The 26860-nt window shown below is 45.6% G+C and overlaps 8 protein-coding genes and 1 pseudogene across 8 annotated transcripts; all 9 read left to right on the forward strand.

The window, feature by feature from the left end:
• Positions 1-28: 28 nt before the first annotated feature.
• Positions 29-5548, forward strand: LOC123666912 (histone H1, orphon-like). Its single transcript, XM_045600930.1, has 3 exons — positions 29-1937; positions 3394-3743; positions 4638-5548. Exons 1-3 carry the CDS (start codon positions 1148-1150, stop codon positions 4863-4865), a joined length of 1368 nt encoding a protein of 455 aa, XP_045456886.1. The 5' UTR covers positions 29-1147; the 3' UTR covers positions 4866-5548.
• On the forward strand, positions 3033-4168 carry LOC123667133 (histone H2A). The gene has a single exon (XM_045601107.1). The coding sequence runs from the start codon at positions 3375-3377 to the stop codon at positions 3747-3749; it is 375 nt and encodes a 124-aa protein (XP_045457063.1). The 5' UTR covers positions 3033-3374; the 3' UTR covers positions 3750-4168.
• A 473-nt stretch (positions 5549-6021) lies between the features above and the next one.
• On the forward strand, positions 6022-7094 carry LOC123667130 (histone H2A). Its single transcript, XM_045601105.1, has one exon. It carries the CDS (start codon positions 6301-6303, stop codon positions 6673-6675), a length of 375 nt encoding a protein of 124 aa, XP_045457061.1. The 5' UTR covers positions 6022-6300; the 3' UTR covers positions 6676-7094.
• Positions 7095-12665: 5571 nt separating this feature from the next.
• On the forward strand, positions 12666-13327 carry LOC123667144 (histone H2B). The gene has a single exon (XM_045601118.1). The coding sequence runs from the start codon at positions 12724-12726 to the stop codon at positions 13096-13098; it is 375 nt and encodes a 124-aa protein (XP_045457074.1). The 5' UTR covers positions 12666-12723; the 3' UTR covers positions 13099-13327.
• Positions 13328-14053: 726 nt separating this feature from the next.
• On the forward strand, positions 14054-14464 carry LOC123666913 (histone H3). The gene has a single exon (XM_045600931.1). The coding sequence runs from the start codon at positions 14054-14056 to the stop codon at positions 14462-14464; it is 411 nt and encodes a 136-aa protein (XP_045456887.1).
• A 632-nt stretch (positions 14465-15096) lies between these two features.
• Positions 15097-23392, forward strand: LOC123667149 (annotated as a pseudogene).
• Positions 15790-18163, forward strand: LOC123667126 (histone H1B-like). Its single transcript, XM_045601102.1, has one exon. It carries the CDS (start codon positions 16910-16912, stop codon positions 17699-17701), a length of 792 nt encoding a protein of 263 aa, XP_045457058.1. The 5' UTR covers positions 15790-16909; the 3' UTR covers positions 17702-18163.
• Positions 18798-19933, forward strand: LOC123667132 (histone H2A). The gene has a single exon (XM_045601106.1). The coding sequence runs from the start codon at positions 19140-19142 to the stop codon at positions 19512-19514; it is 375 nt and encodes a 124-aa protein (XP_045457062.1). The 5' UTR covers positions 18798-19139; the 3' UTR covers positions 19515-19933.
• On the forward strand, positions 20224-21025 carry LOC123667137 (histone H2B). Its single transcript, XM_045601112.1, has one exon. It carries the CDS (start codon positions 20422-20424, stop codon positions 20794-20796), a length of 375 nt encoding a protein of 124 aa, XP_045457068.1. The 5' UTR covers positions 20224-20421; the 3' UTR covers positions 20797-21025.
• Positions 23393-26860: the final 3468 nt, after the last annotated feature.

Below are 26860 nucleotides of genomic sequence, written 5' to 3' on the forward strand. Positions count from 1 at the left end.
ACCTACCTACTTATATTTATGAAATTAAATCAAAAATAATAATAATAGATCGTATGTATGTATTATTGTTTTCATAATTATTATGTCAATAAGTATCATGTATTTCCTCTCGGGACTCTTTATTTCTAATAATACATACACGTTAACTTGCGATATTTACAAATGAAGGAAGAATACGAGTCTCATACGTTTTCGTTCTACTACAAACGATATATTACGTAGTACGTATATTTTGTAAAAATTAAATTAGACTTGTACCTCCTATAGAGATCTCGCTTTCCTATTTCTAGCTTAAGTTATAATATACATACATATATAGCATTCGAAGGAAAATACCGTTTCGCTCGCTTAGATTAATGCCCTAACCCTATTCGTGCGTGTATATTATGTACACACTCACTCACTAAATGGTTTTCGTAAATGATAATAATCTCTTCGGATCGACAACACAATTACCTATACTATTATTTTTAATTTTTTTTTTTTTTCTTTTTGTTTTTTTGTTTTATAAATATCATTCGATACGTTCGTCGTACCGGTGGTTGTTTTTAGGTATTATCATCGCTCGTGTCGAGTTGCAACGTCGTGTTTTACGAGGCCCGACTTCGAACACCTTAAATTAGTACGAAAATTATCGTATACGCGATGTGCGTTTTTAGATTATTAATAAGGTATCTTAGCTTTCGATCCGTCGATCGATCGGAATATATTAATCGTTTTTAATAGAATAAAATAACTTTTAAACGGGACTCGAGGTACACGCGTTGAACTATATCGAAATTAAACGTCGATATCATTCGCTACGAGCGAGCTATTAGGCGAGTTAGACTCTCATCCGACGGACAGGCTTACGAGGTATCGCTCGGTGCTATCGATCTTTAAACGTACATAATAAAATATGAAAATATCGTATTTAAAAAGATACCTGTTAGTGAAAAGTTTTCAGCGTTCGTACGAGAAATTGTCTAGCGACGTAGCGGCTCTCCTTACGGTATTGCCGATACTCTTCGAACTACTAGCGACCTCTGTCCGTCCACACGTCCGTTTCTGTAAAAAAGTTCTCAATAGAGTCGTGTTCTATCCGTGTGACAGTTTGTTCGTGCGTGTTTTAATTGAAAAAGAAAAATAATAATAATAACAACAAAAAATGGCCGATACAGCAGTAGCGACCGAAGCCCCAGCACCCGCGACCCCGGCGAAGAAGCCTAAGGCTTCGGCCGCCGCGGGCGGCGCCGCCAAGAAGCCGAAGGCTAAGCCCACACACCCTAAGACATCCGAAATGGTAAACAGCGCGATAAAAGAGTTGAAAGAGCGCAGCGGTTCCTCTCTGCAAGCGATCAAAAAATATATCGCCGCTCAATACAAAGTCGATTCGGAAAAGCTGGCTCCGTTCATCAGGAAGTATCTGAAGAGCGCCGTGGAATCGGGAGCTCTCATACAGACGAAGGGCAAGGGCGCTTCCGGCTCGTTTAAGCTCGAATCGAAATCGTCCGCATCGAAGAAACCGGCCGGCGGCAGCGGCGGCGGAGCATCGGGCGGCAAGGGCGCCTCGTCTTCGGCCGCGTCCGGTAAATCGAAGAAAGCCTCGTCCGCTTCGGCCGCAGGCAAGGGAGGCGCGAAGAAGGCCGCCGCCGCCGCTGCCGCCGCCGCCGCTGCGGCCGCCGCGGCCTCCGCCGGTGCGGCGTCATCGCCGTCGAAGTCCAAACCGAAGGCAGCGACTAAGGACAAAAAAGCCGCCGCCGCTAAGAAGAAGCCGGCGCCGAAGAAGGCGGCCGTCGCCGCGACGCCTTCTAAGGCGAAGGCCGGCGCCGCGTCGAAGGCGAAGAAGAGTGCCAAACCGCCCACTAAGAAGCCAAAAGCTCCTAAACCGAAGAAGGCAGCCGCAGCGACGCCCAAGTCGAAAGCGGCAGCTAAGAAAGCGGCCGCCGCCAAGAAGTAAGCCGGTGACGTACGAAAGTGTTAAAACAACAACAATAACAACTTCACGCGTCTCACGACGCCCTCGCGGTGTCGCTCGGCGTGTCGTCGTTTCGTTGCCATCATCACCATCATGGTAATCGTCGTCATCGTGCCGTCGGCCGCAGCGTCCGTCCGTTGGCGCGATGTCGCTGCGACGACTACGACGATGTTGAAGAAAAAGAAAAAGAAAAAGAAGAAGAAGAATAATAAGACGACTAAGTCGGGTGTCGATACAAGCGAGTGCGGCGCGTTAATCGCACACTAAAAAGCCCTTTTCAGGGCTAACAAAAACTTCCCAAAGCAATCGTAAATTTTTACGTATCTACGCGACGTTTCAAACGATCATATGACGTCAATATACAAAAAGAGTCGCAATATATTAATAGGTGTACCATACAATCGTATTTATAAAATAAATAAACAAATAATAGAAAAAAAAAAATCTCATACTATAAACACATACACAGACGCTACGAGTATACAAACAAAGCTTTTTCGCGTTACTACTACATATCTATAAGTAAAAAATAAAATAAAATGATAATATCATACAATTTACGACAATAGAATATCCGCAAACGTTCATTATCATTGAAAGTAAACAACAACAGTAACAATAGAACAACTAATTAAAGCATTTATCACTTACAATATTAGTTATAATTGCTGTCTATTATTTGTCACTTGTATAGAATAATAATAAATCATGAATAAACACGTCGTTGCATCATCACAGATTCGTTCGTCACTGCCGTATATTAAATGAAAATGACATTGTATTTGGCGGCAAACGAAAAAAAAAAAAAAAAAAAAAAAAAAACGACATCGATTAATAATATCGACGACTAACGAATATAGACGAAAACATTCGAAATCGAGTAAATTCGCATTATCAAAGATTACTCCAAAAGTTGTAATCAGATCTCGATGAAATTTTAATGTGACCACGTGATAAACATCGGTTTTCGATTAAATTGATATTAAATAAAAAAAAAAAAAAAAAAAAACAAAAAAAAAAAAAACACCTTCTTTTTTTGAAGTCGGTTAAAAAAAATTGAAGTAATACCCTCATTCTTTTACATAATTATATATTTATTTATTATATATTATTATTATTACTATTAATTTTCTTTTATCACAACAATAATTTACACAATTCGCGTAACTAATATCCCCGTTTCATTAAACCGATACATACCGATAAATGCCGGCCGTGTTCCGTCTCTTTTTCCGACTCTATAGTATCCCTACCCGCCGACGAAACGGCGATTTCTATATATAGCCGACAGAGTAGTTTTAAAAAATTTAATTCTCTCGCTACAACCGCACCGGACTGGACGCTTTCGTCACTGTTCTGCATCGGTTTTTAGTGTGCTTTTATTTGTATTTTATTTCGATTAAATTATATCATCGGCATGTCGGGACGCGGTAAAGGCGGTAAAGTGAAGGGAAAGGCAAAGTCTCGTTCGAACCGCGCCGGTCTTCAGTTTCCGGTCGGTCGTATACACAGACTGCTGAGGAAGGGAAATTACGCCGAACGCGTCGGTGCCGGCGCTCCCGTCTACCTAGCCGCCGTCATGGAATATCTCGCCGCCGAAGTTCTCGAGTTGGCCGGAAACGCTGCCCGCGACAACAAGAAGACCAGAATCATACCGAGACATCTTCAGCTGGCGATCCGTAACGACGAGGAATTGAACAAGCTCCTGTCGGGCGTCACCATCGCACAAGGCGGTGTCCTCCCGAACATCCAAGCGGTCCTCTTACCGAAGAAGACCGAGAAGAAGGCTTAATTATTTATTAAACTGTGTCTGTATCGTCGTGCTAATAGTTCGTTACGTCGTGTCACTCTTTCGTTGCGAAACTATTAACTACGAGATAATTGACATCTATGAAAATCAAACGGCCCTTTTCAGGGCCACAAATCTCTTCTAAATACGATAAAAAATTATTAATTTTTTGTCTACGTTTCTTACGTAACGACGACGTCATTATTTATTTCATTATTTCTTTAGCAGCACGTAAAACCTTCTCGTGCAAACATAGAATAATACACACAGCACACACGCCTTAATTTTCTTACGAATTAAATGTTATATCACTCGAACAATAGCGTATAAATATGCTATAAATCTTATTAAACCCAATATAAATTAGGGGTATGAAAAATAAACGTTGGCCGATTCTCAGACAATAAATATAAGATATGCAAACAAAATTTCATAAAAATCCAGCCGTTTCGGAGGAGTAATATTATTGTAATTACTAATACTGTGAAACGAGAATTTTTTTTTTTTTTTTTTTAATTTAAAAGATGATATTAGGAATAATAAAAAAAAAAAAAAAAAAAAAAAAAAGCTTGCATAGTTATGAAATTTGTAACAGCGTCATAAAATACATACATATCAACACATAATAATGATTAAGATGTACTCTAATCTTAATTATTATTATTTATTATTTTTTTTCATACGTCGATGTGCGGGGGGGGGGGGGGGGGGGGGGGCTTTTGCTTGTTTATCGGTCGCTATCCCCACCGTGCGGCGACGATCTCACTTCTCATTGGTCCGAATAGTCCCGTAACTATTGGACGGACGTAACTGGGCAGCGACATGAAGTCGATAAAACACCGGAACGCCGGAAATTACAATTAATTGGATATTTTTATATCCAAACCGAAGGCAGCGACTAAGGACAAAAAAGCCGCCGCCGCTAAGAAGAAGCCGGCGCCGAAGAAGGCGGCCGTCGCCGCGACGCCTTCTAAGGCGAAGGCCGGCGCCGCGTCGAAGGCGAAGAAGAGTGCCAAACCGCCCACTAAGAAGCCAAAAGCTCCTAAACCGAAGAAGGCAGCCGCAGCGACGCCCAAGTCGAAAGCGGCAGCTAAGAAAGCGGCCGCCGCCAAGAAGTAAGCCGGTGACGTACGAAAGTGTTAAAACAACAACAATAACAACTTCACGCGTCTCACGACGCCCTCGCGGTGTCGCTCGGCGTGTCGTCGTTTCGTTGCCATCATCACCATCATGGTAATCGTCGTCATCGTGCCGTCGGCCGCAGCGTCCGTCCGTTGGCGCGATGTCGCTGCGACGACTACGACGATGTTGAAGAAAAAGAAAAAGAAAAAGAAGAAGAAGAAGAATAAGACGACTAAGTCGGGTGTCGATACAAGCGAGTGCGGCGCGTTAATCGCACACTAAAAAGCCCTTTTCAGGGCTAACAAAAACTTCCCAAAGCAATCGTAAATTTTTACGTATCTACGCGACGTTTCAAACGATCATATGACGTCAATATACAAAAAGAGTCGCAATATATTAATAGGTGTACCATACAATCGTATTTATAAAATAAATAAACAAATAATAGAAAAAAAAAAATCTCATACTATAAACACATACACAGACGCTACGAGTATACAAACAAAGCTTTTTCGCGTTACTACTACATATCTATAAGTAAAAAATAAAATAAAATGATAATATCATACAATTTACGACAATAGAATATCCGCAAACGTTCATTATCATTGAAAGTAAACAACAACAGTAACAATAGAACAACTAATTAAAGCATTTATCACTTACAATATTAGTTATAATTGCTGTCTATTATTTGTCACTTGTATAGAATAATAATAAATCATGAATAAACACGTCGTTGCATCATCACAGATTCGTTCGTCACTGCCGTATATTAAATGAAAATGACATTGTATTTGGCGGCAAACGAAAAAAAAAAAAAAAAAAAAAAAAAAACGACATCGATTAATAATATCGACGACTAACGAATATAGACGAAAACATTCGAAATCGAGTAAATTCGCATTATCAAAGATTACTCCAAAAGTTGTAATCAGATCTCGATGAAATTTTAATGTGACCACGTGATAAACATCGGTTTTCGATTAAATTGATATTAAATAAAAAAAAAAAAAAAAAAAAACAAAAAAAAAAAAAACACCTTCTTTTTTTGAAGTCGGTTAAAAAAAATTGAAGTAATACCCTCATTCTTTTACATAATTATATATTTATTTATTATATATTATTATTATTACTATTACTTTTCTTTTATCACAACAATAATTTACACAATTCGCGTAACTAATATCCCCGTTTCATTAAACCGATACATACCGATAAATGCCGGCCGTGTTCCGTCTCTTTTTCCGACTCTATAGTATCCCTACCCGCCGACGAAACGGCGATTTCTATATATAGCCGACAGAGTAGTTTTAAAAAATTTAATTCTCTCGCTACAACCGCACCGGACTGGACGCTTTCGTCACTGTTCTGCATCGGTTTTTAGTGTGCTTTTATTTGTATTTTATTTCGATTAAATTATATCATCGGCATGTCGGGACGCGGTAAAGGCGGTAAAGTGAAGGGAAAGGCAAAGTCTCGTTCGAACCGCGCCGGTCTTCAGTTTCCGGTCGGTCGTATACACAGACTGCTGAGGAAGGGAAATTACGCCGAACGCGTCGGTGCCGGCGCTCCCGTCTACCTAGCCGCCGTCATGGAATATCTCGCCGCCGAAGTTCTCGAGTTGGCCGGAAACGCTGCCCGCGACAACAAGAAGACCAGAATCATACCGAGACATCTTCAGCTGGCGATCCGTAACGACGAGGAATTGAACAAGCTCCTGTCGGGCGTCACCATCGCACAAGGCGGTGTCCTCCCGAACATCCAAGCGGTCCTCTTACCGAAGAAGACCGAGAAGAAGGCTTAATTATTTATTAAACTGTGTCTGTATCGTCGTGCTAATAGTTCGTTACGTCGTGTCACTCTTTCGTTGCGAAACTATTAACTACGAGATAATTGACATCTATGAAAATCAAACGGCCCTTTTCAGGGCCACAAATCTCTTCTAAATACGATAAAAAATTATTAATTTTTTGTCTACGTTTCTTACGTAACGACGACGTCATTATTTATTTCATTATTTCTTTAGCAGCACGTAAAACCTTCTCGTGCAAACATAGAATAATACACACAGCACACACGCCTTAATTTTCTTACGAATTAAATGTTATATCACTCGAACAATAGCGTATAAATATGCTATAAATCTTATTAAACCCAATATAAATTAGGGGTATGAAAAATAAACGTTGGCCGATTCTCAGACAATAAATATAAGATATGCAAACAAAATTTCATAAAAATCCAGCCGTTTCGGAGGAGTAATATTATTGTAATTACTAATACTGTGAAACGAGAATTTTTTTTTTTTTTTTTTTTTTTTTTTTTTTTTTTAATTTAAAAGATGATATTAGGAATAATAAAAAAAAAAAAAAAAAAAAAAAAAAGCTTGCATAGTTATGAAATTTGTAACAGCGTCATAAAATACATACATATCAACACATAATAATGATTAAGATGTACTCTAATCTTAATTATTATTATTTATTATTTTTTTTTTCATACGTCGATGTGCGGGGGGGGGGGGGGGGCTTTTGCTTGTTTATCGGTCGCTATCCCCACCGTGCGGCGACGATCTCACTTCTCATTGGTCCGAATAGTCCCGTAACTATTGGACGGACGTAACTGGGCAGCGACATGAAGTCGATAAAACACCGGAACGCCGGAAATTTTTATATCGGATCGGCAAGCAACCAACGAGTCAACATCTCACCGCACGGACCTTAGAAGAAAACGAAGCTCGGCACCGCTCGAGTTTCGCCGTTCGCTTTCGCGAACGAAGGGATAGTCGCCGTACGTTGACACCGGCGGTCGCCCGCTGAGCTCGCTCAGTGCGGCGCCGTCTTCGGTCGCGGATGGTTGCATCCATCATGGACGGAAGTCCAACAACCCGAAAAGGCCCTTCTCAGGGCCACACGCATCACGCCGGCAGGGACCCAGCCGGTCCGCCGACGCATCCTTCGACATACAACAACTCTGTCATCACGAGAGTACCCGGACCAATCAGCGCCACTCCGGGAGCCTGCTCACGAGGGCAGGCCGAACAACGCGCAAGTGTGTCCGGCGCATCAAACACCGTGCGCAACACCGCCATACCTCGTGCCATCGCCACTTCGGTAGCGCTGCGCAGCACGCCGACGCCCAACAGGTCGGGAGCAAGCAATCTTGCCGGATCCAAAGGGCGCTCCGCTTCATTGGAAGTCCTGCAGAGAACCGGATCAGCGACAGATCTTCGGAAACTGTCCCCTGAAGCCAGGCTCCAGACCAATATGAAGATCGCAGACCGCCTTGAGAAAAGCGGTCTCATGTCAGAAGACTGCATCAGGGTGCTCAAGCAACACCTGAGCAACCAGCGAGAGGCCATTCAGCATGACACCAGCCCCCAGGAGGCGACACAAGCTCCCACCAACCCAAGGAGGAGGCAACTATCAGCGGCAAGCGACGATAGCTCCTCAGCAGAAGAAGCGAAACGTCACTGCCCCGACGCAGCCCCCACAGAATCACCGCAGCAACAGATGCAGGTCGATACGCCGCCATTATCATTTGCTGACGCTCTTCGTGCTCCTCCAACCCGAGCACCCACACCTCAAGCGCAGGCAATTGCGTCGAGCGCGCCGGATACCCAAAGCTCCGGTTCGGGAAACAGCCAACCGGCGAGGAAGACCTCAAACTTCCCGCCTCTGGTGGTGGAGTTCTTCCCAAATTGGACCCAGCACATCAGGCGCCTCCGCGATAAGCTCGGACACACGCCAAACGCTCGCCCTTACGGGAAGGGAGTACGATTCACTCCGAAAACCGAGGCTGAGTATAGAGCGACTCAGCGCTTCCTCAGCGAGCTGGAGTCATCGGAGAAAATCTCCTGGTTCTCCTACTCGCTACCAGCTGACAGGAGCGTGAAGGTCGCTATACGAGGTCTGCCGGTGTCCACAGCAGCCGAGGAGATCGAAGAGGAGCTCCGTAGCCTAGGATACTCTCCGGAGTATGTGCGTCCGATAAACGCCAGGAAAGGAAGACCAGGCTGCATTTTCCTGGCTATCCTCAAAAGGACGCCCAATGTGACGCCGGGAATATACGGCATCACAGAACTCCTATGCATGCCCGGAGTGAAAATCGAGGCCTGGCGAGGGAAGAAGGGCCCAGCACAGTGCCACAGGTGTCAACTGTTCCGGCACTCGAGCCACGGCTGCCACAGGAAGCTAGCCTGCGTCAGGTGCGGGGAGGAACACACGGCCAAGGACTGCCCTAGGCCGGTCGAGGAGCCTCCCACGTGCGCCAACTGCGGCGGCGCGCACCCGGCCAACAACACCTCTTGCCCCATCTTCAAGAGAGAAGCCAGGAACAAGAAAGCTGGCACTGTGGCCTGCACTACTGCCAGCAAAAAGGAATCCATGGCTACCTCGAGGACGGCCGAAGTTGTGGACCGCGCCACAGTCTCAGCCGAGGCAACAGCAACAACGCTGATGGCCCCGGCTAATAACCCTATCGACAGGCAGTCGAAGGCGCCTGCATCGAATAAAAAGAAGAGGAAGAAGAACCGTGGAAAAGGGAGGAAGGCGGAAGCGCCTCCTACTCCTCAAGCGATCACCGTCGAGGTCGCAACCCCAACTCTGCCTACAACCACCCCTGGAGGGAAGCAGGCGAAGAAGGAGAAGCGACCGAGCAAGGAGTCACCAGCTGCATCATCGTCCGTGTTAGAGATCTCAATCAAGATCCTCACGAACGTCCTGGTCGCATTGCAAGCGGACAACGACCCCACTGACGCTATCGTCAGGGGTATCACCGAGCTGCTGCGACTCAAACAATGATGAGGATCCTGTTTTGGAATGCTCAGGGGCTTAAGCACAAGAGCCCCTTTCTCAAGCACCTCCTACGCGAGCAGAACATCGACGTGGCGCTGATCTGCGAGACGTTCCTGGGACCCGGTGATCGTGCCAACTTTCCCGGGTACTTCGTTTACCGCCAGGACGAAGCCTGCCCTAACCGGCCTTACCGAGGACTGGCTGTCATCGTGAGGAGAAGAGTCGTCCACAATCCGCTGCCCAGGCTGCAGTTGAGCTCATTCCAGGCTCTAGGCGTCGAGGTCCACAACATCGACGGACCTCTCAACATCTACGCAGTCTATCGCCCGCCCGGCACAAGCCTCAATGTGGCAGAGGTTCATCAACTCCTGAACTCGCCACACCCGAGCCTCGCGGCGGGCGACTGGAACTGCAAGCACGTCGCCTGGAACTCCAACCTCATCTGCGCGAACGGCAGACGACTCTTCGACGACGGCGAGGTCAGCGGGTACGAGGTCTCGGGACCTGAGCTGCCCACGCACTACCCGGACAACATCATGCAAGCACCGGACGTCATCGATCTGATGGTTCACCGTGGACTGCCTTGTCAGCCCACGCTAGAGGTGGTCCAGGATGAGCTATCGTCGGATCATCTGCCGGTCCTGGCGGTGCTGGGTCACCGGCTCACGAGCAAGTCGCCGCCTCAACTCCGGAAGCACATCTGCTGGAAGGCCTTCCAGGAAGCGCTCGAGCCCCCGCAGTCAAACAGGCGAATTCAGACGGCCAACGACGTCAACGAATTCGCCAACGAACTGACATCACGCATCCAGGAGGCCTTGAACGCTGCGACGACAACCTCATCTTCGAACACCAGCTCATACCAGCTATCGCCGCTACCCCAACACATTCATCACCTGATCCAGGAGAAGAGGCGACTCAGGAGAAGGTGGCAGAGCAACAGGGACCCAAACCTGAAGACTCAACTCAACAGGCTTGCCTGGAGAGTTAAGGCACTGTTGGAGTCCCACGCCACGGAGTGCTGGGAGAAACGTTTGGAGGATGCCTCGGAAGATAGAACATCCATCTTCAAGCTGTGCAGGCAGCTGACCAACTCAACGACTCCTGTCCGACCACTTCGGGACGAAGACGGCACGCTCAAGTACTGTGCTGAGGAACGCGCCGAGATCTTTGCGAAACACCTGAAGCTGCAGTTCCAGCCCAACCCGGACTCAGCTCCAGACCACACGGCGGAGGTCGAGAGACACCTGACCGAATACTTCGCTGCACCGATAGCTCCTGACGAAGACCCCTTCGTCATCTCACCGGGCATGGTACAGCGAGTCATATCGAAGTCCAAGCCGAGGAAGGCGCCGGGAGCGGATAGCGTCGACAACAGGACCCTGCGACACCTACCGCGGAGCACGGTAGCGGCAGTGACGCGCCTGTTCAACGGAATTCTGCGAACGGGACAATTCCCTGACGCTTGGAAGATAGGACTCGTGACCATGCTACCTAAGCCCGGGAAGAACATCCTGAAACCTGGGAGCTATCGCCCCATCACCCTGCTGCCAGCCATCTCCAAAGTATTCGAGCGTCTTCTGCTGCAGCGGTTATCGCAGCACGTGGAACTTCGCCCCGAACAATTCGGTTTCCGAGCGGAACATAGCACCACGCTACAACTCTCAAGAGTGATGCACCTGCTGACGGCTACTGCCAACAAAAGGGAGAAAGCTGTCGCTGTCTTTCTCGATATCGAGAAAGCGTTCGACCGTGTATGGCACCCTGGGCTGCTTTACAAACTGACAACCACGGCCACTCCTCGTCGCATAGTTAGGGTGATCTCATCCTTCCTGGAGAGCAGGAGTTTCAGAGTGAAGATCGAGAGAACCACGTCCAACCTGTACCCAGTTGCTGCTGGTGTCCCGCAAGGCAGCTGCCTGTCTCCGACGTTGTACGCGCTGTACACAAATGACATCCCGAACACCGATGGAACCACATTGGCTCTCTACGCCGACGACGCTGCGTACATAGCGACGTCCATCAAGACGAGACGCGCAGTTGCCAAGATGCAGGAAACTCTCGACGCTCTCCCCGACTGGCTCTCCAAGTGGAGGTTGACCATTAACGTGGACAAGACGCAGGCGCTATCGGTGGGCTCACGCCCGATGGCGCCCCTGCTTCGCTTCGAGGGGAATAACATCCAATGGCAGGAGGCGGTCAAGTACCTCGGTATTACGATCGACCGCCGACTGACCATGTCCGGCCACACTAAGATAGTGATTGGGAAGACTAAATCCACAATGTCAGCTCTGCGACCGCTGTTACAGTCAAGACTCCCGCTCAAAACCAAGCTGGGCCTCTATAAAACGTTCGTGAGATCACGCCTCACGTACGCCGCGCCAGCCTGGTACGCCCTTCTCAGCGACACCAACAAAAGGAGCCTCCAAGCGCAGCAGTCGAAGACGCTGCGCTACATCACAAACGCACCCTGGTGCGTGAAAAACTCGACCCTTCAAAGGGACCTGAAGATCGAGAGTCTGGAGGACTTCGTGGTCCGCCTAGCCAAATCGATGTTCTCTCGTGCGGATGCATCGGACGCACCGCACATCAAGAACATCGCACCGTGGCACGCAAGACCACCGGATCGTCGAGCTCTCCCGCGGAACCTCTCCTCGTTCCCACGCAATGGTGTGAGTACCTAACTCCGGTTAGACGGTCGATCTAGCTGGGCCTCCCACGGGGCTACCGTGGGTCTCACCCGGCTGGGTCTTGACCTCACTGGAGAAGGGTCTCACGCACCACATTGCTTCCTTCCCATCCCGCCTCCCATCCTACACCACTCCACTCCACTCCTTTCACCCAATTCAGAGTCCCACGCGGCTACTCTTTTATAGCCCAATCCAAGGACCCACCTATATTGATAGGTGGCGGTAGAAACTTTGTGAAAAAGATCTAGGATCTTGCGACACAATTCCCCACACCCCCTCATCGGGTAGTGTGAGAAGACCACTAGCGATTTTTATATCATTCGAGTCTAGTCCTCGTAACGGTACGCACCACGTAATAATTATTATACCATGCCGCCCAAGACAAGCGGGAAAGCCGCTAAGAAATCTGGCAAAGCCCAGAAGAACATCTCTAAGTCGGACAAAAAGAAGAAGAAGCACAAGAGGAAGGAGAGTTACGCCATCTATATCTATAAAGTTCTCAAGCAAGTCCATCCCGATACCGGTATCTCGAGCAAGGCCATGTCTATCATGAACTCTTTCGTGAACGACATCTTCGAACGCATCGCCGCCGAAGCTTCGCGTCTCGCTCACTACAACAAGAGATCCACGATCACCTCGAGGGAGGTCCAGACCTCCGTGAGGCTGCTCCTGCCCGGCGAGCTCGCTAAGCACGCCGTCAGTGAAGGAACAAAGGCCGTCACGAAGTACACGAGCTCCAAGTGAACGCGCTAAAAACTTGAAAAGAGCAGCGCATGATATAATTATCGTGTGCCTGCTTAGACAAAAAAAAAAAGGCCCTTTTCAGGGCCACTAAAGATTTCATAAATGTGTTACTGATTTAATGTTTCTCTTCGAATCGACGACGTCAATAACTACTATAATATTCACTCAATTTGCGTTTACATACATAATACATAATAAATGAATAAAATATATAAACATAAACAACGTATGTATGTGTATATATATATATATTCTTAAATTTATTATATAATTATAATCTTTTAATATGTTTTTTAAACGACAGTCGTATTGTGTCGCACGCAGACGTTGGGCGACATAATGACAATGATACAAACGATCGTTTTATTTACATTATTATTGCGCTTCTCTCTTATTATTAATGACTAGCTACATAAAAAAAAAAAAAAAAAAAAATACACACACACACACACATATATCTTATATATATATATATATATATATATATATATATATATATATATATATTTTACATAAAATATTATAATTATATATATAAATTGATAAATAATAAGGTATAAATCGATTAATAAAACGAAAATAAATAAAGAATTAATCGTACGTACGTACGTACGTACGTACGTACGTACGTACGTACCATCGAATATTTTACTTGTCAGGACGAAATTAACGTTTAATTCTGCATATATCATACGAAAAAAATAAATAAATAAATAAATTAAAAAAAAACACGAATAACATGGTGTCAAACGATAACTGAAAGAAAGAGAGCGAAAGAGTCGCGCGGATACGTACGTTCCCTACTCGTCTATATATACGTAAAACCTATAAAAGAGCGGAATCGTCGTTTCGTCGCTTCATTCGCTCTCCGAAGTTGACGCCGCGAACTAGTGTCGTCTCTCGTTTTGAGTTTTTCGTTTACCGAGAAAGCTTTTCATTAGTATCTCTCTCAGCTATGGCTCGTACTAAGCAGACTGCTCGTAAATCTACCGGCGGCAAGGCGCCGCGCAAGCAGCTCGCAACGAAGGCCGCTCGTAAGAGCGCGCCCGCCACCGGAGGAGTCAAGAAGCCGCATCGTTACAGGCCCGGTACGGTCGCCCTTCGCGAGATCCGTCGTTACCAAAAGAGCACGGAACTTCTGATTCGCAAACTGCCATTCCAACGTCTCGTCCGTGAGATCGCTCAAGATTTCAAGACTGATCTGCGATTCCAGAGTTCGGCGGTTATGGCGCTGCAGGAAGCCAGCGAAGCCTACCTGGTCGGTCTATTCGAAGACACTAACCTGTGCGCCATTCACGCCAAACGCGTCACGATCATGCCCAAAGATATTCAACTGGCGCGCAGGATCCGTGGAGAACGTGCGTAAATTTCGACACGTTCTTCTTCTTCCTCGGACGGTTTTACCGTCTACATCGAGAAAAAACAAAAAAATAAAACAAAAAGGCCCTTTTCAGGGCCAATCATATATTTCTATACGTAATTATGACTTTTGTTTGTTTCAAACGTTCATACGTCAATACCTGTCTCTTAACTAGTATCATTATACAAATACTATAAGTAAACAAAATAAATGTATGTATTATATATAATATAATAATCTTTAGCACTAAAGAAAAGAGGAAATATATAGGTAATGAAAGTAAATCCTTTCACACTACAAAAATTAAAAAAAAAAAAAAAAAAAAACACGAACATCGAACTAGGTAGATATAGCGAGAGCTATTTATTATATTATTATTAGAAATAATTTTCATCATCCGATTCCTTCCTACCACGATTAAATATAAAATAAGACTGATAATCGAAATAGAAAATACAAAATAATAATAACAATGAAAATATTATAATACACGTATGTTTCTTTACCTAAAATCCGAGATTGGAGATCGCCAACGAAACACACACCGCCTCGCCCCGCGACGCCCCTCGCTACCCTCCATCCCCACCCCGAGCCACGGCAATTAGGTCCCTCCGACGACGGCGAGAGAGCGATGTCTATAAATATAGCGCAACGGTGCGATCGAAAAACACTAACTGATCGTCGTCAGGACTCGACGGACGGACGAATTTCGAGCTGAATCTTAAAATCAAAACAAGTTAACGAAACAATGACCGGCCGCGGTAAAGGTGGAAAGGGTCTGGGAAAAGGAGGCGCGAAGAGACACAGGAAGGTTCTCCGTGATAACATCCAAGGTATCACGAAGCCCGCCATCCGTCGTCTGGCGCGCAGAGGAGGAGTGAAACGTATCTCCGGTCTGATATACGAAGAGACCCGCGGCGTGCTCAAAGTGTTCCTCGAGAACGTCATCCGTGACGCCGTCACCTACACCGAGCACGCCAAGAGGAAGACCGTGACCGCTATGGACGTCGTTTACGCCCTCAAACGTCAGGGTCGCACCCTCTACGGTTTCGGCGGTTAGACTAACGACTAAATACTATTATTCGTATTTCTTGTTACTTGAAATACGAATGATTTCAATAAAAAAAAGGCCCTTTTCAGGGCCGCACATGATTCCTTCACACACGCTCGATTGAACGTTAGCGAACGTTTCTAACGATCTAAGACGTCTCTTTTTATCACATATCATTACCAAAACAAATTATTTTCTTTCTCTCTTTGAACTTTTACTTACCTACTTTTGAAATAATAACGAACACGTACCTACCTACCTACTTATATTTATGAAATTAAATCAAAAATAATAATAATAGATCGTATGTATGTATTATTGTTTTCATAATTATTATGTCAATAAGTATCATGTATTTCCTCTCGGGACTCTTTATTTCTAATAATACATACACGTTAACTTGCGATATTTACAAATGAAGGAAGAATACGAGTCTCATACGTTTTCGTTCTACTACAAACGATATATTACGTAGTACGTATATTTTGTAAAAATTAAATTAGACTTGTACCTCCTATAGAGATCTCGCTTTCCTATTTCTAGCTTAAGTTATAATATACATACATATATAGCATTCGAAGGAAAATACCGTTTCGCTCGCTTAGATTAATGCCCTAACCCTATTCGTGCGTGTATATTATGTACACACTCACTCACTAAATGGTTTTCGTAAATGATAATAATCTCTTCGGATCGACAACACAATTACCTATACTATTATTTTTAATTTTTTTTTTTTTTCTTTTTGTTTTTTTGTTTTATAAATATCATTCGATACGTTCGTCGTACCGGTGGTTGTTTTTAGGTATTATCATCGCTCGTGTCGAGTTGCAACGTCGTGTTTTACGAGGCCCGACTTCGAACACCTTAAATTAGTACGAAAATTATCGTATACGCGATGTGCGTTTTTAGATTATTAATAAGGTATCTTAGCTTTCGATCCGTCGATCGATCGGAATATATTAATCGTTTTTAATAGAATAAAATAACTTTTAAACGGGACTCGAGGTACACGCGTTGAACTATATCGAAATTAAACGTCGATATCATTCGCTACGAGCGAGCTATTAGGCGAGTTAGACTCTCATCCGACGGACAGGCTTACGAGGTATCGCTCGGTGCTATCGATCTTTAAACGTACATAATAAAATATGAAAATATCGTATTTAAAAAGATACCTGTTAGTGAAAAGTTTTCAGCGTTCGTACGAGAAATTGTCTAGCGACGTAGCGGCTCTCCTTACGGTATTGCCGATACTCTTCGAACTACTAGCGACCTCTGTCCGTCCACACGTCCGTTTCTGTAAAAAAGTTCTCAATAGAGTCGTGTTCTATCCGTGTGACAGTTTGTTCGTGCGTGTTTTAATTGAAAAAGAAAAATAATAATAATAACAACAAAAAATGGCCGATACAGCAGTAGCGACCGAAGCCCCAGCACCCGCGACCCCGGCGAAGAAGCCTAAGGCTTCGGCCGCCGCGGGCGGCGCCGCCAAGAAGCCGAAGGCTAAGCCCACACACCCTAAGACATCCGAAATGGTAAACAGCGCGATAAAAGAGTTGAAAGAGCGCAGCGGTTCCTCTCTGCAAGCGATCAAAAAATATATCGCCGCTCAATACAAAGTCGATTCGGAAAAGCTGGCTCCGTTCATCAGGAAGTATCTGAAGAGCGCCGTGGAATCGGGAGCTCTCATACAGACGAAGGGCAAGGGCGCTTCCGGCTCGTTTAAGCTCGAATCGAAATCGTCCGCATCGAAGAAACCGGCCGGCGGCAGCGGCGGCGGAGCATCGGGCGGCAAGGGCGCCTCGTCTTCGGCCGCGTCCGGTAAATCGAAGAAAGCCTCGTCCGCTTCGGCCGCAGGCAAGGGAGGCGCGAAGAAGGCCGCCGCCGCCGCTGCCGCCGCCGCCGCTGCGGCCGCCGCGGCCTCCGCCGGTGCGGCGTCATCGCCGTCGAAGTCCAAACCGAAGGCAGCGACTAAGGACAAAAAAGCCGCCGCCGCTAAGAAGAAGCCGGCGCCGAAGAAGGCGGCCGTCGCCGCGACGCCTTCTAAGGCGAAGGCCGGCGCCGCGTCGAAGGCGAAGAAGAGTGCCAAACCGCCCACTAAGAAGCCAAAAGCTCCTAAACCGAAGAAGGCAGCCGCAGCGACGCCCAAGTCGAAAGCGGCAGCTAAGAAAGCGGCCGCCGCCAAGAAGTAAGCCGGTGACGTACGAAAGTGTTAAAACAACAACAATAACAACTTCACGCGTCTCACGACGCCCTCGCGGTGTCGCTCGGCGTGTCGTCGTTTCGTTGCCATCATCACCATCATGGTAATCGTCGTCATCGTGCCGTCGGCCGCAGCGTCCGTCCGTTGGCGCGATGTCGCTGCGACGACTACGACGATGTTGAAGAAAAAGAAAAAGAAAAAGAAGAAGAAGAATAATAAGACGACTAAGTCGGGTGTCGATACAAGCGAGTGCGGCGCGTTAATCGCACACTAAAAAGCCCTTTTCAGGGCTAACAAAAACTTCCCAAAGCAATCGTAAATTTTTACGTATCTACGCGACGTTTCAAACGATCATATGACGTCAATATACAAAAAGAGTCGCAATATATTAATAGGTGTACCATACAATCGTATTTATAAAATAAATAAACAAATAATAGAAAAAAAAAAATCTCATACTATAAACACATACACAGACGCTACGAGTATACAAACAAAGCTTTTTCGCGTTACTACTACATATCTATAAGTAAAAAATAAAATAAAATGATAATATCATACAATTTACGACAATAGAATATCCGCAAACGTTCATTATCATTGAAAGTAATAAACAACAACAGTAACAATAGAACAACTAATTAAAGCATTTATCACTTACAATATTAGTTATAATTGCTGTCTATTATTTGTCACTTGTATAGAATAATAATAAATCATGAATAAACACGTCGTTGCATCATCACAGATTCGTTCGTCACTGCCGTATATTAAATGAAAATGACATTGTATTTGGCGGCAAACGAAAAAAAAAAAAAAAAAAAAAAAAAAACGACATCGATTAATAATATCGACGACTAACGAATATAGACGAAAACATTCGAAATCGAGTAAATTCGCATTATCAAAGATTACTCCAAAAGTTGTAATCAGATCTCGATGAAATTTTAATGTGACCACGTGATAAACATCGGTTTTCGATTAAATTGATATTAAATAAAAAAAAAAAAAAAAAAAAACAAAAAAAAAAAAAACACCTTCTTTTTTTGAAGTCGGTTAAAAAAAATTGAAGTAATACCCTCATTCTTTTACATAATTATATATTTATTTATTATATATTATTATTATTACTATTAATTTTCTTTTATCACAACAATAATTTACACAATTCGCGTAACTAATATCCCCGTTTCATTAAACCGATACATACCGATAAATGCCGGCCGTGTTCCGTCTCTTTTTCCGACTCTATAGTATCCCTACCCGCCGACGAAACGGCGATTTCTATATATAGCCGACAGAGTAGTTTTAAAAAATTTAATTCTCTCGCTACAACCGCACCGGACTGGACGCTTTCGTCACTGTTCTGCATCGGTTTTTAGTGTGCTTTTATTTGTATTTTATTTCGATTAAATTATATCATCGGCATGTCGGGACGCGGTAAAGGCGGTAAAGTGAAGGGAAAGGCAAAGTCTCGTTCGAACCGCGCCGGTCTTCAGTTTCCGGTCGGTCGTATACACAGACTGCTGAGGAAGGGAAATTACGCCGAACGCGTCGGTGCCGGCGCTCCCGTCTACCTAGCCGCCGTCATGGAATATCTCGCCGCCGAAGTTCTCGAGTTGGCCGGAAACGCTGCCCGCGACAACAAGAAGACCAGAATCATACCGAGACATCTTCAGCTGGCGATCCGTAACGACGAGGAATTGAACAAGCTCCTGTCGGGCGTCACCATCGCACAAGGCGGTGTCCTCCCGAACATCCAAGCGGTCCTCTTACCGAAGAAGACCGAGAAGAAGGCTTAATTATTTATTAAACTGTGTCTGTATCGTCGTGCTAATAGTTCGTTACGTCGTGTCACTCTTTCGTTGCGAAACTATTAACTACGAGATAATTGACATCTATGAAAATCAAACGGCCCTTTTCAGGGCCACAAATCTCTTCTAAATACGATAAAAAATTATTAATTTTTTGTCTACGTTTCTTACGTAACGACGACGTCATTATTTATTTCATTATTTCTTTAGCAGCACGTAAAACCTTCTCGTGCAAACATAGAATAATACACACAGCACACACGCCTTAATTTTCTTACGAATTAAATGTTATATCACTCGAACAATAGCGTATAAATATGCTATAAATCTTATTAAACCCAATATAAATTAGGGGTATGAAAAATAAACGTTGGCCGATTCTCAGACAATAAATATAAGATATGCAAACAAAATTTCATAAAAATCCAGCCGTTTCGGAGGAGTAATATTATTGTAATTACTAATACTGTGAAACGAGAATTTTTTTTTTTTTTTTTTTAATTTAAAAGATGATATTAGGAATAATAAAAAAAAAAAAAAAAAAAAAAAAAAGCTTGCATAGTTATGAAATTTGTAACAGCGTCATAAAATACATACATATCAACACATAATAATGATTAAGATGTACTCTAATCTTAATTATTATTATTTATTATTTTTTTTCATACGTCGATGTGCGGGGGGGGGGGGGGGGGGCTTTTGCTTGTTTATCGGTCGCTATCCCCACCGTGCGGCGACGATCTCACTTCTCATTGGTCCGAATAGTCCCGTAACTATTGGACGGACGTAACTGGGCAGCGACATGAAGTCGATAAAACACCGGAACGCCGGAAATTTTTATATCATTCGAGTCTAGTCCTCGTAACGGTACGCACCACGTAATAATTATTATACCATGCCGCCCAAGACAAGCGGGAAAGCCGCTAAGAAATCTGGCAAAGCCCAGAAGAACATCTCTAAGTCGGACAAAAAGAAGAAGAAGCACAAGAGGAAGGAGAGTTACGCCATCTATATCTATAAAGTTCTCAAGCAAGTCCATCCCGATACCGGTATCTCGAGCAAGGCCATGTCTATCATGAACTCTTTCGTGAACGACATCTTCGAACGCATCGCCGCCGAAGCTTCGCGTCTCGCTCACTACAACAAGAGATCCACGATCACCTCGAGGGAGGTCCAGACCTCCGTGAGGCTGCTCCTGCCCGGCGAGCTCGCTAAGCACGCCGTCAGTGAAGGAACAAAGGCCGTCACGAAGTACACGAGCTCCAAGTGAACGCGCTAAAAACTTGAAAAGAGCAGCGCATGATATAATTATCGTGTGCCTGCTTAGACAAAAAAAAAAAGGCCCTTTTCAGGGCCACTAAAGATTTCATAAATGTGTTACTGATTTAATGTTTCTCTTCGAATCGACGACGTCAATAACTACTATAATATTCACTCAATTTGCGTTTACATACATAATACATAATAAATGAATAAAATATATAAACATAAACAACGTATGTATGTGTATATATATATATATTCTTAAATTTATTATATAATTATAATCTTTTAATATGTTTTTTAAACGACAGTCGTATTGTGTCGCACGCAGACGTTGGGCGACATAATGACAATGATACAAACGATCGTTTTATTTACATTATTATTGCGCTTCTCTCTTATTATTAATGACTAGCTACATAAAAAAAAAAAAAAAAAAAAATACACACACACACACACATATATCTTATATATATATATATATATATATATATATATATATATATATATATATTTTACATAAAATATTATAATTATATATATAAATTGATAAATAATAAGGTATAAATCGATTAATAAAACGAAAATAAATAAAGAATTAATCGTACGTACGTACGTACGTACGTACGTACGTACGTACGTACCATCGAATATTTTACTTGTCAGGACGAAATTAACGTTTAATTCTGCATATATCATACGAAAAAAATAAATAAATAAATAAATTAAAAAAAAACACGAATAACATGGTGTCAAACGATAACTGAAAGAAAGAGAGCGAAAGAGTCGCGCGGATACGTACGTTCCCTACTCGTCTATATATACGTAAAACCTATAAAAGAGCGGAATCGTCGTTTCGTCGCTTCATTCGCTCTCCGAAGTTGACGCCGCGAACTAGTGTCGTCTCTCGTTTTGAGTTTTTCGTTTACCGAGAAAGCTTTTCATTAGTATCTCTCTCAGCTATGGCTCGTACTAAGCAGACTGCTCGTAAATCTACCGGCGGCAAGGCGCCGCGCAAGCAGCTCGCAACGAAGGCCGCTCGTAAGAGCGCGCCCGCCACCGGAGGAGTCAAGAAGCCGCATCGTTACAGGCCCGGTACGGTCGCCCTTCGCGAGATCCGTCGTTACCAAAAGAGCACGGAACTTCTGATTCGCAAACTGCCATTCCAACGTCTCGTCCGTGAGATCGCTCAAGATTTCAAGACTGATCTGCGATTCCAGAGTTCGGCGGTTATGGCGCTGCAGGAAGCCAGCGAAGCCTACCTGGTCGGTCTATTCGAAGACACTAACCTGTGCGCCATTCACGCCAAACGCGTCACGATCATGCCCAAAGATATTCAACTGGCGCGCAGGATCCGTGGAGAACGTGCGTAAATTTCGACACGTTCTTCTTCTTCCTCGGACGGTTTTACCGTCTACATCGAGAAAAAACAAAAAAATAAAACAAAAAGGCCCTTTTCAGGGCCAATCATATATTTCTATACGTAATTATGACTTTTGTTTGTTTCAAACGTTCATACGTCAATACCTGTCTCTTAACTAGTATCATTATACAAATACTATAAGTAAACAAAATAAATGTATGTATTATATATAATATAATAATCTTTAGCACTAAAGAAAAGAGGAAATATATAGGTAATGAAAGTAAATCCTTTCACACTACAAAAATTAAAAAAAAAAAAAAAAAAAAACACGAACATCGAACTAGGTAGATATAGCGAGAGCTATTTATTATATTATTATTAGAAATAATTTTCATCATCCGATTCCTTCCTACCACGATTAAATATAAAATAAGACTGATAATCGAAATAGAAAATACAAAATAATAATAACAATGAAAATATTATAATACACGTATGTTTCTTTACCTAAAATCCGAGATTGGAGATCGCCAACGAAACACACACCGCCTCGCCCCGCGACGCCCCTCGCTACCCTCCATCCCCACCCCGAGCCACGGCAATTAGGTCCCTCCGACGACGGCGAGAGAGCGATGTCTATAAATATAGCGCAACGGTGCGATCGAAAAACACTAACTGATCGTCGTCAGGACTCGACGGACGGACGAATTTCGAGCTGAATCTTAAAATCAAAACAAGTTAACGAAACAATGACCGGCCGCGGTAAAGGTGGAAAGGGTCTGGGAAAAGGAGGCGCGAAGAGACACAGGAAGGTTCTCCGTGATAACATCCAAGGTATCACGAAGCCCGCCATCCGTCGTCTGGCGCGCAGAGGAGGAGTGAAACGTATCTCCGGTCTGATATACGAAGAGACCCGCGGCGTGCTCAAAGTGTTCCTCGAGAACGTCATCCGTGACGCCGTCACCTACACCGAGCACGCCAAGAGGAAGACCGTGACCGCTATGGACGTCGTTTACGCCCTCAAACGTCAGGGTCGCACCCTCTACGGTTTCGGCGGTTAGACTAACGACTAAATACTATTATTCGTATTTCTTGTTACTTGAAATACGAATGATTTCAATAAAAAAAAGGCCCTTTTCAGGGCCGCACATGATTCCTTCACACACGCTCGATTGAACGTTAGCGAACGTTTCTAACGATCTAAGACGTCTCTTTTTATCACATATCATTACCAAAACAAATTATTTTCTTTCTCTCTTTGAACTTTTACTTACCTACTTTTGAAATAATAACGAACACGTACCTACCTACCTACTTATATTTATGAAATTAAATCAAAAATAATAATAATAGATCGTATGTATGTATTATTGTTTTCATAATTATTATGTCAATAAGTATCATGTATTTCCTCTCGGGACTCTTTATTTCTAATAATACATACACGTTAACTTGCGATATTTACAAATGAAGGAAGAATACGAGTCTCATACGTTTTCGTTCTACTACAAACGATATATTACGTAGTACGTATATTTTGTAAAAATTAAATTAGACTTGTACCTCCTATAGAGATCTCGCTTTCCTATTTCTAGCTTAAGTTATAATATACATACATATATAGCATTCGAAGGAAAATACCGTTTCGCTCGCTTAGATTAATGCCCTAACCCTATTCGTGCGTGTATATTATGTACACACTCACTCACTAAATGGTTTTCGTAAATGATAATAATCTCTTCGGATCGACAACACAATTACCTATACTATTATTTTTAATTTTTTTTTTTTTTCTTTTTGTTTTTTTGTTTTATAAATATCATTCGATACGTTCGTCGTACCGGTGGTTGTTTTTAGGTATTATCATCGCTCGTGTCGAGTTGCAACGTCGTGTTTTACGAGGCCCGACTTCGAACACCTTAAATTAGTACGAAAATTATCGTATACGCGATGTGCGTTTTTAGATTATTAATAAGGTATCTTAGCTTTCGATCCGTCGATCGATCGGAATATATTAATCGTTTTTAATAGAATAAAATAACTTTTAAACGGGACTCGAGGTACACGCGTTGAACTATATCGAAATTAAACGTCGATATCATTCGCTACGAGCGAGCTATTAGGCGAGTTAGACTCTCATCCGACGGACAGGCTTACGAGGTATCGCTCGGTGCTATCGATCTTTAAACGTACATAATAAAATATGAAAATATCGTATTTAAAAAGATACCTGTTAGTGAAAAGTTTTCAGCGTTCGTACGAGAAATTGTCTAGCGACGTAGCGGCTCTCCTTACGGTATTGCCGATACTCTTCGAACTACTAGCGACCTCTGTCCGTCCACACGTCCGTTTCTGTGATTTATTTTGCAGTTACGCTAGTGTAGTTACCTTGGTGTGTCTCACCCTGCCCCCCGCTAACCCCCGGTGCCAGTTGTACTCGCAAAGTCACCCGGCTTTGCTTGAGGAAGCGGCCGGGCCGTTTTCGTGGTGCACAGCGCCCCGCCAAGGATTCTACACCCTGATCCTGCGCGCTTTTCATGAGGAAAAGCTCCCGCAGTATCACCGTCTAGACTACCCACGTACCCGACTCTGCCTGCGTTTTGGGGTAACCGGTACCTGCTCGCGGGCGCCTAGCTGGGCCTCCCTTCGGGGTCTCACCCGGTTGGGTTGCACGCGCCGAGGGCTACCGGCGACCTGGAGCGCTAGGGTGCTCAGGAGAAGGACGTACCACCATGTCGGAGGGGGGGGAACCACCCCCTCCTCGCGAGCAGCGGAGTAGGAGAGGCGGGCGGTCAGGTATACCGCGTACCGTCGTCCGCCGCGACATCTTCAACCAGACGGTTGAAGCCGTCGCGCCTCCCCCCGCACCCCGCCCCCGGATACGGATTGCTAACGCCGATCGCCCGGCAGATCGCCCGGCAGATCGCCCGGCCGATCGCCCGGCCGATCACCCGGACGAGGAGACCACTGGAGCCGCTGACGCGAACTTCGCAGCCGCCGTAGCTGCATCTACGGCGAGCGCAGAAGGGGCGAAGCGGGCTCGCTCGGAGGGATCCTCGCCGAGATCAGAGGACGAGGAGGATAAGCGCCCGCGACTCGTCTCGCCGGAGTGCGACTCCTCCTCGGTGAGAGAAGCCGCTGGAGAAGCGCTGGCTATAGCGCACGAGGACCCGCCTCAATCGCCACCCTCACTGGAGCGCGGAACGCTTCGGTTGGGGGAGTCCGAATCCGAACCGTCGTGGCCGCGTGACTCGACGAGTTACGCAGCCCTGCCCTCCATGGCGGTGGACAAGGACCCCTCAAGACCGTCGTCACCTCAGGCCGGACCGTCGACCGCGTCGTACGCCGCGGTCGCCGCTGCACCACCTTCGCCCAGGAGCCAAGCGGTGCAGCCTCCCAGGACTGCCACCGCAGCGACTAGCGCGACCAATAAGACGCCCAGATCGGCCTATCCCCCGATCACTGCCGAGTGTCTCCCCAACTGGACCCGGCACTTCGGGGAGATAAGGAAGAGACTTGGACGCGCCCCGAATGCACGACCGCTGGGGAAGGGAGTGCGCTTCCTGCCCAGCTCCCCTGAGGAGTTTAGGGTGGTGCAGAGGTACCTGGAGGAGGCCATGCAGCAGGACCAATCTATCTCTTGGTTCTGCTACAGCCCTGCCTCGGAACTGCCCGCCAAGGTGGCCATTAGAGGGCTACCCTTTGACACGCCGCCCGAGGAGGTGCTGGCGGCTCTGCAGGAACTGGGGTTCCCTGCGGAGCGGGCCAAGGGCATCCCACCCACCAGGGGCCGACACGGATGCGTGTTCTTCGTACAGCTGGCGCACATGAGCGTTGAAGAGCTCACCCAGCTGTACGGAGTTACAGAACTGCTGTGTATGCCTGGCCTAGTCATCGAGGCGTGGCGGGGCAACAGGGCGCCCCCCCAGTGCCACCGCTGCCAGGCCTTTGGCCACGCGTCGGCCAACTGCCATCGGCCGATAAAATGTGTTCGCTGCGCCGGCGAACACTTGGCGAGGGACTGCCCCAGACCCATAGAAGAGCCTCCAACATGCGCCAATTGTAAGAAGGCGCACACCGCCAAGGACCGCAGGTGCGCGGTATTCAAGCGTGAGGCGAGGAAGAGGGGCATCTCGTTGGCTCCGTCCCGCCCCCCCGCGCGCCAACAGGTCGTGTTAACCGACCCTGAACCGCCACCTGCACCAGTGCCGCAACCGCGGCGCAAAGGTGCAATGAAGAAAAAGGAACAGCCGAAGACCCAAGCCGAGGGGTTGGGAGGAGCTCCACAGGAAGAGGGACCTATGGAGCCCCCCTCGACGGAGCGAGTGGAGCGAGCGGAGAGAGCGGAGCACAGACCTCCGACCACATTGATCGCACCCGCCAACCCTCCTACTACCAGAGGCCAGCAGCAACAGCAGGCTGGAACAGGGGGTGGTCAAACCACCAAACCCAAGAAGAAGAAAAAGAAGACCAGACGCAGCAAGCGGGCGGCCAGGCCGGCTCGGACGGAACCCGCGGCCGCCTCGACTCCGCAGCCGCGGCAACGAGAGGCGGCGGCAACTGCGCCGAGCGACCGAGACCCCCCCTCCTCAAGACCAACAACAGCCAGGGCCCCGAACCCGGACACGGTTGCCGCGATCCGGCTGTTTATGGAGGCCCTAACGTCGATCCTGGTGGCGTACACCCAGGGTCAGGACATTGTGCC

This window comes from Melitaea cinxia, chromosome 27 (genome assembly GCF_905220565.1).
Source record: "Melitaea cinxia chromosome 27, ilMelCinx1.1, whole genome shotgun sequence".
NCBI lineage: Eukaryota > Metazoa > Arthropoda > Insecta > Lepidoptera > Nymphalidae > Melitaea > Melitaea cinxia.